Consider the following 12,166-nt stretch of genomic DNA (forward strand, 5'->3'; position numbering starts at 1 on the left):
TTTTTTTTTTCCTACCTGAACCCAGTTCTCCACCACACTGGTGTAAATCTCTCGGTCCAGAGCGCAAATCAGATTCCATCTAACAGTTTAAATTGTATAAATTGTAGGATAATACGACGTTTAAGAGGATAAAGAATTAACTTGTGATATTAAATTTGAGTTTTGTATTCAAGTGTTTGGCAGCTATGTAAATCAACGCGCACCCCCCCCCCCCCCCCCTCTCTCTTTTCTCTTCTCTCTCTCTCTCTCTCTCTCTCAGACTCAGTCCTACAAGGTGTCTGAATGTCTGCAGCCCCGTTCACAATGTGCACATTCAGGCGAGGATGATCAAATGACACTAGAGTTAAATTGTCAAAACACAGCAGAAATAACCAAATATCTCCCCAAATCTGCAGCACAATGTGAAAAGAGCAAAACATGTTAGGCCTGAGGAAATTTTATTTCATGAGAGTAATGAAAAATCCAAACGAGTTTGGGATAAGTTTGACGGATCATAGCTTTTTTGACATATTAAATGATACATATTTTAGCTCAACTGTTACTTTAACTTGATGCATATAAGTTGTAAAGGTTTTTTTTAATTTTTTTTCAGGTTTTTTAAAAACATCGTTGCATTTTGCTGCTGAACAAAAGACAAAATTCGCTTTTGCCCTGGCACCTTAGCAGGTAAACACCTCGGTTATTAAGTAAACATCCTTTATTTGCTTTTTTTTCTCTCATACATAATTATATCGTGAGCAAATTGAAGTTTTTCATTAAAGCGCAAAGCACGGAAAACCCCGCTGCATCTGGCAGAAATATTTAGAAATGTTTAATACAGAGGAAGCAAAAATATTTCTCTGTCTCAACACTGAGTAACCTGACACACGTTTTTTCTGTTGTAGATATTTAGGGAGAAGAATAAAATGCTGGCGCCGCGAGAAGAAAAAAAAAAATAACACTCGGACTTCTATTTGGGAAAGAAAATGTCAAACAAAAACGCAGCACGCTCGCTGACGGGCTTTTAAGAAAGTGGGCTGTGTCAATCAGACGGAGAGGAGAGCTCTCCATCGGCCGCGAGCGCGGGCGCGTTGTGTGTGTTTGCGCGTGTGAATGACTGTTATGTTTGAGTGTACGCTGTGGGGTGGGGGGGGGGGGGGTTGTGGTATCGCAAATATTCAACCACTGTCACTGATAACAGGCCAGGTGGACAAATAATTGATACACAACAGGGTGAAACTGGAGCGCACGGCAGCTGTGTGTGTGTGTGTGTGTGTGTGTGTGTGTGTGTGTGTGTGTGTGTGTGTGTGTGTGTGTGACACTGATGGATGCGCCAATGGAAAGACGGACAGATGCTTGGGCGGATCTAACGGCATGCAGTGGTGGAGCGGCGCACATAGTCGCGGCGAGATTAGGGCGAAAACATCCTCGATCGGCGGAGAGTCACCAATCACCAATCCTTCCAGCTACCCCGGTGAACGGAGAAGGAGCGGACGGACTCCCCGGTTTACCCGAGGAGAAAAGAGATCTGATTCCCTCGGCGGTTCCGACGAAGAAAGCTGTTTCTCCGGCTATTGATGAGCGCGAGAGACGAGGCGCAGCAGCACCACATCTGGCGCAGAGGAAGACAGGAGGTGAGAGACAGACAGCCCTTGGCAACTCACCCTCATTGCTCTCTCCCTTGTTCTTCAATCCCCTCTTCAATAATCCTTTGTTTTCACCGCCGTGAAGCCATCCACGCGGAGGATTGCCTGAAAAATAAAGGAGGATATTTTTTTTTTATCCACTTCAACTCAATCCCCAAAACTTTTATTCCTCACCGTGAGGTGAAACACTAAAAAAAGAAGAAGAAGCAACGACATCACCAGAAGAATAAGAATAACCCACAACTGAGGATTTTGATCTTACCTGTGAAGACAAAAAACTACTTTATCCCATTCAAATCAAAGGGACAGCGCTTGGTGAGGGGTTTTTGCGCCTCTCCGGTCACTTGAGGCGCAGGAAGGAGCGCAGTGTTGGGAGACACGTCTGATTCGCTGCGTGGCTGATTTAAATAGCTCCTATCAGGCCACGCAAAGAAAAAACGGGAGAAAAGTACCATCAGCGACCAATAAAGTGTTTTGGCAGAAGGCGCTCGAGCTCGGCTGATCCGTGCGCTCCAGCCAGCCAGCCTGCATGCATGGGAGCAGCCTGAGCCCGTCCCCTCCGCCTCCTCCTCCTCCTCCTCCTCCTCATGTACATTATTACAACAAGGGAGACCCAATCAAGCACGTATCTCATCGATTCAGGAGCAGACACACGCGCGCACTTACACTCACGCGCACGCGCGCACACACGCATACATACTGACTTTGTGACTTGCCCTCAGCGGATTTTTCAAAGCGCTCTCGGACAAAATATCGTATAGCCGCCGCGCCAGGCAGGGCAGCGTGTGGGTGACCAGTCCCGGTCGTCACCTCCTCCTCCTCCTCTTCCTCCTCCTCTTTCCTCCTACGCTGTCGGTCCTGAGAATAACAAAACTGAAAAAAGCTGCTTTTTTCTCATCACCACCAACAGGACTTGCCAGAGCCGAATGGATTTTTATGAGATGCTTTCAGGCACGTTTGAGCTGGTCCACCTTTTGGCTTTGAATTACGCGTGATTGCCGGAGGAGGGGGGAAAAAGCGGAAAACCTCATGGATAGCGCGGCGGCGGAGGATCAGCCTGTAAAGTAAGTATGCATTTCCGTTCAGATCACGCTGTCAGCCCGTGAGTTTGTGTGTGTATGTGTGTGCTTGTGAATGATACTGTATGTTTTGTTAGGCTACCAGGTGTCTTTAGATCCATCTGCAGCGTGAATGACATTACGCGCATTTCCAACCTTCTGATTCGGAATAAACGGGGACAGAATGAGGCAGTGAGTGACAGAAAGAGAGTGAGAGGGGTAAGAGACAGGAGAGGCAGAGAGAGACAGAGAGAGAGAGAGAGAGAGAGAGAGAGAGACAGGGAGCTACGTGACGCCTATCAGCGGCTGAGAGGTTGAACCGTAGAGAAGGCGCAGAGCTTCAGTTGTGTCAGCTCTTGATGTGCTGTCCGCTTGTTTTCGGACTTTTGACTGACGCGATCGTTTGGTTTTTATCCCCTTCAAGCTTGCCTGTTGCAGTCGCCAAGTGAGGAGGATCACTCGGAGGCACGAGGCGCTATTTTTTAACAACCTCCGGACTCTGTTTTTCTACCGCGAAGCCCCCCTCTGTGTTCCCACCGCGTCCATCCAAGCGGGCAAGAGAGAGCGACCGACAGCCAACCGGAGGAGTCACGCTGATTTTTTTTTTTTTTTTTTTTTTTTTTTACCCCTCATATCTCTTATTTTTTTTATTATTATCTTCGCATTTGCTGGCTCTATCTCATCTGATTTTCGAAAACTGCACACCCTCCTCTCCTTTGACACACACCCACCCCGATCTATGTGGGAGCCCTGAGAGCGCACCCGGGGGGGGAAACTGTGTATCAAAGCTCCGCGGATCCCCCAGGCAGCCTCGAATCACCGGGGCCAGAGAAGAACTCCCTGCCGGGCCCCCGACGCCGACATGCCGCGGAGGAAGCAGCAAGCGCCTCGGCGCGCCGCAGGTACGGACTGGCTTTGGTTTGAATGCAATTTGCCTCCCTCTCTCTCTCTCTCTCCTTCTCTCTCACTCACACTCTCTCTCTATTTCCCCCCTCCCTTCTCCTCCCCACCTTCCTCATTCACTTACTTTTCATTAATATTGTCTCTCTCCCCGCAAAAAAACATATTTTGTTGGCAAACTAACAAGGAAAGGGCAAGACAGACAGCACTCTGGATTCTACTTTTCACAGCTCTCAACACAACTTTTACCCTTTCATACTCAACAGATCCTCTCATTTCTGTCAGAATTCCTCCTATTATACCCAACACATGCCTCTATTATACACTGTATCACCTCACTTTAGAATCCCAAAGACCTTCAACCTCACATTTCTCTCATTTTCTGTAGGTGCAATTTGTAAACAAGGTAATTTCTTTTGTAGTGGAGCTGAAAAGATGAGTTAATTAATTTATCCACAGAAAAATGCATCTCTAATCTTTCATCACTTCGGTCACTTTTCAATGAAAATTGTCAGACATTAGTTGTTGCAGCCACTTATGCATCTCTGTTGTGCATCTATGCAAATTTTAAATCTCTTTGAGTTGGACAAAACAAGAACACTTCGCGCGCTGGAAAACTTAATTTCTGAGGTTGTACACACAACCTCAGAAATTGATTTAGAAAGAAAAGAAGGTCAGATCAATTGACGTTGAAGATAATTGTTAGTGTGTGGATTATTCACATTTTTCATGCACCTGTGTCACAAACAACACACGTTTACAGGTGTGACCAAGTAGTTGGAGAGATCATCCCTCTAAAAAAAAAAAAAAAGGTCACAGGTCAGCCTCAGCATACCAGTGCACATGTCCTGGAAGAGTGTCAGTGTGAGTGGACTCAATGTAAAAAGCCTTTTTCGCTCTCCTTCTTCACATTCTTCATTCTTCTCTCCTCGCCTCAGAGATCTTCAGGTCTAAATTTTTTTTTAACTCCTTTATGGCACCTCCTTCTACTTGTAGATATCGACTGTGGAATTACGAACGTACACTGGAGAGATTTGGTTGAGCCCTAGGGGTCAGCTGACTTTAACGGAGGCCTTTGATGCGTGCTGATTTCTTTTGGGGAAGTCGGATTAACTCCAAAACGTCAAAGGAAGTTGTCTCTTTTTAGCCACATTTGTCTTTTATAATCAGTATTTTTCTTTCTGTTCTTATTAAAGCATCCGTCCATGATCCCTAATATAGTCTATAGTGAATCTGTTAAACCATCATGTTGCTGGAATATTCTCAACAGGAATTTGGTGTTTTGATACACAATGTTGGATTTTGGTGTATTTTCCAGGATATTTTATCTTGCATGGTATTTCTTAAAAACTCCTCTTGGAGTTTGCTTTTTGTCATTACCTTCTATTCCTTTGAGACTTTAATATTATAACTTCTCTGAGAATTCACCATGCCTCCTTTTTTCATCGGGGGTCCTGCTTGTTTTCTTTCCCTCCCTCCCCTCCGTTTCTGGGAAAGACTTTTCCTTCAGCCTAAAGATTATTTCACAGCCCGGGGTGGGAGTGTATACTGGAAGAGAGCTTTAATGGACAATTGCCATCTTTGATTTGACGCCTGATTGATCGCCTGTCATCTGGCCGAGCCTTTGATCTGTTCATTCCCGATAAGTGTCAATAAATCACCCCTCCCTCCCTTCTCTTCCTCCCTCCCGCCATCCCTCCCCCTTGTTCATTCTGGTAGCACAGCAGGGCCTGCTGAAGTCACGTCTGGCCTCACAAAGTTCTCGCCATTAACACCATCATTTAATTGCATCTTTGTATCTATTTTCTCCCTGCTTTTATTAACTTTGATTTCTTACCCCCCCCCCCCTCCCCTTGCCTTAGTCTTGAGGAGGATAAAGTGAACTCAGCATTTATTTTATGCTCCCGTTGAGGTGGACAGACTTTTGGTGTTCTCATAGGATCTTTTATGACACCTATAATTTGTGTTCATGTTAAAAATTTTCTAGGGTTAGGGTTAGGGTTGCTTTTTTCCACACATCAAATACATCTTTGAAACACTAATTACTGCTTGTATTTATTATACTGAATTAGTAATGATTTTTTTTTTTACGTTTCACATTTTACTGTAAACTGCTTTACCTTTGCACACTCTCGTCTGCAACTCTGTCTCACTGTCAAGGAAATACAGCCTCCGAATTTCGCCCACAGCCTACCAGCACACACTCTAACACACATAATTACATATGAGCAGTGGTGCATGCACAGAAGACATGCTGCAATGACTTTATAGTAGCCTACATATAAACAAGCATGCAATACTTTTTTGCCGCACACACACACACACACACACACATAGAGTGCTATGAAAAATGTAACTATTAGCCTAATCGTGAGGCGGAAGACTGGTTTGCTCCATCAGAAGGGCCCGTCAGAGAGACTTTGTTTCATATTTGATTTAATTGTCTGCCCTCTGACAGCCACATTCATCAATGGCCCTAATGGTCAATCAGAGGCTGGCACTGAGAGAGAGAGAGAGAGAGAGAGAGAGAGAGAGAGAGAGAATGTATTCTCAGCCCTGGGCCTTACTTGATCAAAATGTTTTAGCCGTAATGGACACAATGGGTGGGGGTAAAGGAATGGGTGGACGGACAGATGGATGGATGGATAGACGCATGGCGAGATGACTTTTTATTCATCCGGAATGAGCGAGTGAGTGTGGTGGCGGTGCGAGCGGCAGAGAAAATGAGGCATTTATTTCTTTGATGAGCGGACGAGAACAAACACGAGGCAGGCGAAGGAGGAGTTTCATTTTAGACTATTGGCAGCTTCTTATTTTTTTCATTCCTCCTCCTCCTCCCCACGTCTCCTACCCCTACCCTCCCCGTCCCTCCGCTCACAGCTGCAAGTTATAAGGTTGAGGAGAACTGCATGGCACACAAAGAGTGATGACAAATTGATTGCGCCGTAGTGATGGCAAGAGTTATGGGAGGATGGCAAATGATAGGCCTTGATTAGGAACTTGGGAGGAGGCAACCTTGAGTTTCTTTCCCCCACTTTTGTTCTCTTTTTATGTCTCTGCATCCCTGATAAATTAAGCATTCTTTAAGGGTTTGTGGTTAAAGGCAGCAGATATATCATAGCGAGCTTCAGTGATTCATTCAACCATCAAATTTGTTCAAACGACATCAACTCGTAAATCTGGCTAAAGGTCAGCGCGCTTATCGAAAGGTTCCTTTAAATCTGCTTATTTGGAGCTTTTCATGTGCTCTTAATTGGTCATTACCCAAACCGACCATATGTAGATCTGGAACATGGCGTCACAGCTTCTGCAGCTCTAAAGGAATAACCAATTTATTTCACTTTTACACATCTCTGTGTGTGTGTCCTCTCCATGATCCCACACACTTCTTCCTCTCCTCTCTCTCTCTCATCCAACAAACCTCGGCGCACACTTCCCACCCCGGCAACAGAGCGCATTCAGCCGTCTAAAAAGAGGAGTTGTTTTGCCAGCTTCATTAGCGTTCTCCTAATTAGCCGAGCATCTGATGGATCCCTGACAGGCCTAATGATTGGAGATGACAAGCTCAGCACACTGTCACGCTCGCCAATTAGGTCTGCGACATAGTTGGATGTAATCAACTTGATCTTACACCGTCCTTATTTGCCCACCCCCCCGCCTGCCCGCGACTTCCTTTTTTCAACCCCAGCCCAGGTGAAGCTGTGGACAGTGGCGGCGCCGTACGAGCGTGAGTGTTGAAGCCAATCCAGGTCATTCCTAAAATTGAGATTAAGATTTTTCAGGTGTTTGTGATGCCTTAAAGACTTGATTCTATAGAAGTTGTGCACACATGTATACGTGCGCTCACACGCAGTTTTGAGGTATTTATTTTTTCAGTGCTCCAGCATTCAGGAAAGGGAAAAGCTCAGGCGCGCGTCAGGCTTTTGTCTGTGGGCTTCAAAGCCAGGCAAGACCAAACAGATTATTGTTATGGTAGGAGGTAGCTTAAACATCAAACATAAAGTATATTTTTTTGTACCAGTTTTATTTTTTTTTTGCACTTCCAAAATGTGCACATCTTCACACATGCAAGTACAAATCAGTTGTTTCTGTTTAAAAAGAAGCAATAGCTGCAAGGTGTTAACATCGTTTTGTGTGTGTGTGTGTGTGTGTGTGTGTGTGTGTGTGTGTGTGTATTGTTCCCCTACGAGGCCCGCTGCAGATTGATGACGTTGACAGTGGTCATTATTAGCTACTCAATGACACTTTCTCAGAGTGGGAGGATTTTTCACCCCCGCGTTGATTTTTCAGAAACACCTATCATCAGCATGGTGTCCAAAGAGGCTAAGCATGATTTATGTAAATATTAACATCAAGACAGATCTGGTTCTGTCCAACAAGAGATAGATGGCAGCCGAGGAGGAAAAGCAGCTGATTTCTGTGATTTCTCTGCTTCTCTGTGTGTGTGTGTGTGTGTGTGTGTGTGTGTGTCTGCCAGCGTGTGTGTGTGTGATTGATTGTAGATGAGAGCGAGAGATTAATCATGCTTGATGTGTGTTAACGTTGCACTCGCAGTGGATCTAAGTCGAGATGCAGTGGCCCATTTAAATATACTCACTCAAACACACACACACAAAGATTCACAGGAGGGAGCGGGTGCACTCACAATACAGATACACACATTGTTCAGCTGAGAGGAGGACACATTTTAAACAGGAATTTTGAATTTATAAAGGTAAAGGGCGGTCATTTATAGCGCATTTTATGCAAGGGGTTTGTTCAAAATACATATTATAGCTTGTATCAGAGCCTGTAGTCCCAGCCAGTGTGTGGCAATGGGATCTAATGAAACATATCAATATAATGAAGCTAATTAACCTTGTTTAAAAAGGCCCTGATAATTGTATTAATGATGAAGAGAGTGAAAAAGGATTTTACAAACAGCACCTTTCACACAGCCCTTTGCATCAGCCCACCATTAGTTATATTTAATGTTATAATGTAACAGAAAAGCACTTTTTATGTCATCTCAGGCAGCTGCTATATTGAATAGTGAAATGATAGCATGAATCATTACATTGTACAATCTCTAAGCATGTTACATTCTATCTTTGTCTAGTACTTTTAGCTTGTACAAAATTCTTTCTTTTTTAATATTATTTTGTCTTTTAGATAAAAAATGCACCATCTCTCTTATGACTTATTTTATTTTTTTCACCACTTTTGCTTTTTCTACTCTCCCTCTTCAACGTTACAAAGCGTGTCGCCTGGAAATGACATATAAGACACGCTACAGGAATTACTAAAGTCCTTCATTGAGAGATGGAATCCAGAGGTTCCTCATCCTTGAAGTGAAAGTCGTCCACTCCAGTTTCTAATGAAGTGGATGTATTTGAATAACAGCGCTTCAAAGTTTTCCATCTGCAGTCCATTAATCTGAAAGGTGGTGGTCCTTTTATGCTTCGGCTGCTTCCCACCTCGCTCAAACTAAAACACATTAACTCTTTTTTTTTTCTTTTTTAAATGTACCGATCACACATTGGATCATTCTCAGATGTAACTGTGACCTGAGGAAAATAAAAATGAGGAGTTTTGTTTTAAATGAAGTGCAGTAAAAGTACATGGTTTAGTAAACCATAACAGTATTTGTTCTGTTAGTATGACACATTGTCCTGCATGGGATAGAATTACACTCATCAAACATGAATCTAAAGCAGACTTTCTCTTGAGGAAGACATTGGGAGGTTGTTTTAAAAAAAAATTTTTTCAGACTTTCGAATGGTTCAAAACTGACTTTTGATGAGTTTTCTTCATTGTGGTTTACTTCATTAACTTGCTCAGACTACAAGATCATGGTCAGATTTGCCTGGAGAATACTTGCAAAAAATATTTAACATGTTTCATGCTGTTGCTGTCCTGAATGATCTGACACTCCGGTGGAGGATAGAACTTTGGACTTGGTGCAGACTATCCCAGATCTTTTAAAAATTAGTTGCCACGGCAAAATCGGATGTGTAATCAGGCTTTTATTTGTCTTTTTTTTCTTTTTAAGAATAGCTATTAATTTTTATAACTTTTGTGTGGTTGGCCTAACAGATTTTGTCATATTTTTAGAATTTTGTCTATGCCATTGGTTCTCAACCTGGGGGTGGAGACCCCCACATTGGGTCACAAGATTTATCTGTGAGATCACCAGAAAATTTTAGTGTTAAGAAATAATAAAAAGCAAAATTCTGCAGCTTGAAATTATTTTGAGTATTTATTTTGAAATACTCTGAGTTTGATCTGTTGAAGTCTCAAAAAGATATTTAAATTAAACGATATGACTAAGGAAAGTCACTCTTGGATTGTATTGCTCACTGCTCACAGATATGCAATCTGTGATGAGAAGTCAGAACTTGCTTTGCAGCGTGGTCTCAGAAGGAAAAAAGAGTTTGGAAAAAAAGGTTGGTAAAACTGAATGTCGTAAACTGTGGTTCCCAGAGGGCTAGCTTGGTATGTTAATTTTGTCCCAAATCCCAAATCTGGTTTCACTAGCCAGTCTCTGACTAAAACTGGCTTGTCTTTTTTTGTTTGTGTGTTTTTTGTAAAGGTAAAGAAATGTTGTCATATTTTCAGAGTTTCTTCTATGCAAGTGGTTCTAGGAGTAAAAAAAAAAAAAAAATTCAATTTTTAAAGATTTTGGTTATTTCTTGTACAATACTTTATAGTCGGATCTGTCCAGAACACCAAAAGATATACTTTTAACTATTGTTCTTACTCAGGTTTTTAGATCTAGATTAGTAGGGTTGTTTTTAACAGGAAGTTTTTAGATTTTTTTTTTTTGTTTTATGTATGCACACACAAGAAAAATGACAAATTGAATCTAAAATGAAAGTCACTCTTCGATCAAACTGCTCACTACATACAGATCTGCAACCTGTGATCAGGGATCAAGCATCGTTTGGTAGCGTGGTCTCATATAGAAAAAAAAGTTTGCAACCACAGTTTCATGACATTCAGTTTAACGAGCAAGCGAACGTGGTTGGTTAAAGTTAAGACTAAAATTTAGCATGTTTCTTAACATTTGCATGTATGCTGAGCTGCAAACACATCAAGTCTATCAGTGTCTGCGTCCCAGCCTCAGTCCTGCTCCGTGCATTACTTTGTGCAGAGTGAGTCTTTCCCAGGCAGCTAACTGACATTGTGATTAGTTATGGCCTTCTTCTGCTTTTCTCAGTGCTCCTGCCCCACTACGCTCTGCCACAATGAAACAAGAGAGGGAGCGAGAGAAAAGATATAAAGTGGGAGAACTGTTGCATAGTTAAATATTCTATCATAGGGAAAGACAGAAAGGTAATGAGATTGTAAAAAAAGATTATGTGCACGGGCGAGAGAAAGTGGGAGCAAATGAAAAAGCAAGCAAGTAGACAAACGACAATCATAGCGAGAGAGACAGAGGAAGACGGAGGGAGGGAGGGGAGGGGAGCTCCAGCTCCCTCACCCCCCCTCCTTCCCTTCCTTGAGGATAAGTGGCTGATGGTTTATAAACAGTGTTTCTTTTCCTCCCTCTCCCAGAATCTTCCGTCATGGCTCCCATTAGGTTGACAGCTGTCAATTAGAGCTCCCTTGGTCTGGCGCACTGCACTTTATTGCAGGCGGTTGATGCTGTCATTTTGCTCCCAGTTTCGCCTTGAGCGTTATCACGAGCGCTCAAACAGTCAATAGCTGATGCATCAGCAGTTATTTCTTAAATTGGCTCACAAGGCTGCATCCTTTCCTCATTTTTATCCTCCCCCCCAATTCTTCTCCCTCTATTCTCTTTCTATCTCCTCCCTGTTCTCCTCTTCCTCTTCCCCAAAGATTATTTTGTGAGGAGAGAATGGGATTGTGTCTGCAGAGGGCTGGGTGCAAAAGAGTGGAGGAGAGGTTACACAGGACGCATACATTCATACACAGACATATGAGTTTGCATCTGTATTTTTTTCTTTTTTTATACTTAACATAAATTTAAGGCAAAATACATGATGCAACTGAACATGTGTTTGTGGATGGCTGCGAAATAAAGAATTGAGAATAAATTAATTTGCCATGGTTTTTCCCAATAATAAGAAGAGGAAGAGGAAAAAATACTTTGTGTCTTTTTGGACATATTTGTTGTATAGTTCTTAGTAATAGATTAGCAAACAAATTAGAAACCTCTCTTACAATAGCTGTAAATTGTGTATTGCCAGTAGCATTACATTAATGCACATCTTACACTGATACCTTTACACATACCCCAGGATTCCCACACATTTTCATGGACAAAATTTCAGAGCTTTTCCATGACTTTTCAAGGACCCATAATAACATATAACATCCATTCACTACAACATGAGCACATTTGTATGGTAGTGAAATCCCATGAGTATGCCAGGTTTTCCATGAAAGTGGGAACCCTAAAACTGCTGCACATTTTGGCCATCCTGCACATCCTCCTTTTTTTTTATTTATAGTACTTTTTAAAAGTATCTCTGTAATATTGTTTGAGTACTTTGGCTTATTTTTTAACCTCTTAATTTGTGGATTTTACAGTTCAGTCTTTGCACCAAAACCCAAAACAAGTTCTTTGTAAACAAAAGT

At 42.5% G+C, this 12,166-nt stretch overlaps 1 protein-coding gene across 2 annotated transcripts in view; it reads left to right on the forward strand.

Annotated features, from left to right (window-relative positions):
* The first annotated feature begins 2,334 nt into the window (after positions 1-2,334).
* tshz3b (teashirt zinc finger homeobox 3b) overlaps positions 2,335-12,166 on the forward strand; it is a 47,546-nt gene continuing 37,714 nt past the window's right edge. Inside the window, exons 1-2 of one of the 2 annotated variants that reach the window (XM_042484550.1) lie at positions 2,335-2,689; positions 3,108-3,585. In XM_042484550.1, coding sequence (XP_042340484.1) covers positions 3,546-3,585 — 40 coding nt within the window. In that variant the 5' untranslated portion in view covers positions 2,335-2,689; positions 3,108-3,545. Of the gene's footprint in view, positions 2,690-3,002; positions 3,586-12,166 lie in introns of those variants that run through there. The other variant, XM_042484542.1, reaches the window with a different exon arrangement.

The sequence above is a fragment of the Plectropomus leopardus genome, chromosome 1, assembly GCF_008729295.1.
Source record: "Plectropomus leopardus isolate mb chromosome 1, YSFRI_Pleo_2.0, whole genome shotgun sequence".
Taxonomy (NCBI): domain Eukaryota; kingdom Metazoa; phylum Chordata; class Actinopteri; order Perciformes; family Serranidae; genus Plectropomus; species Plectropomus leopardus.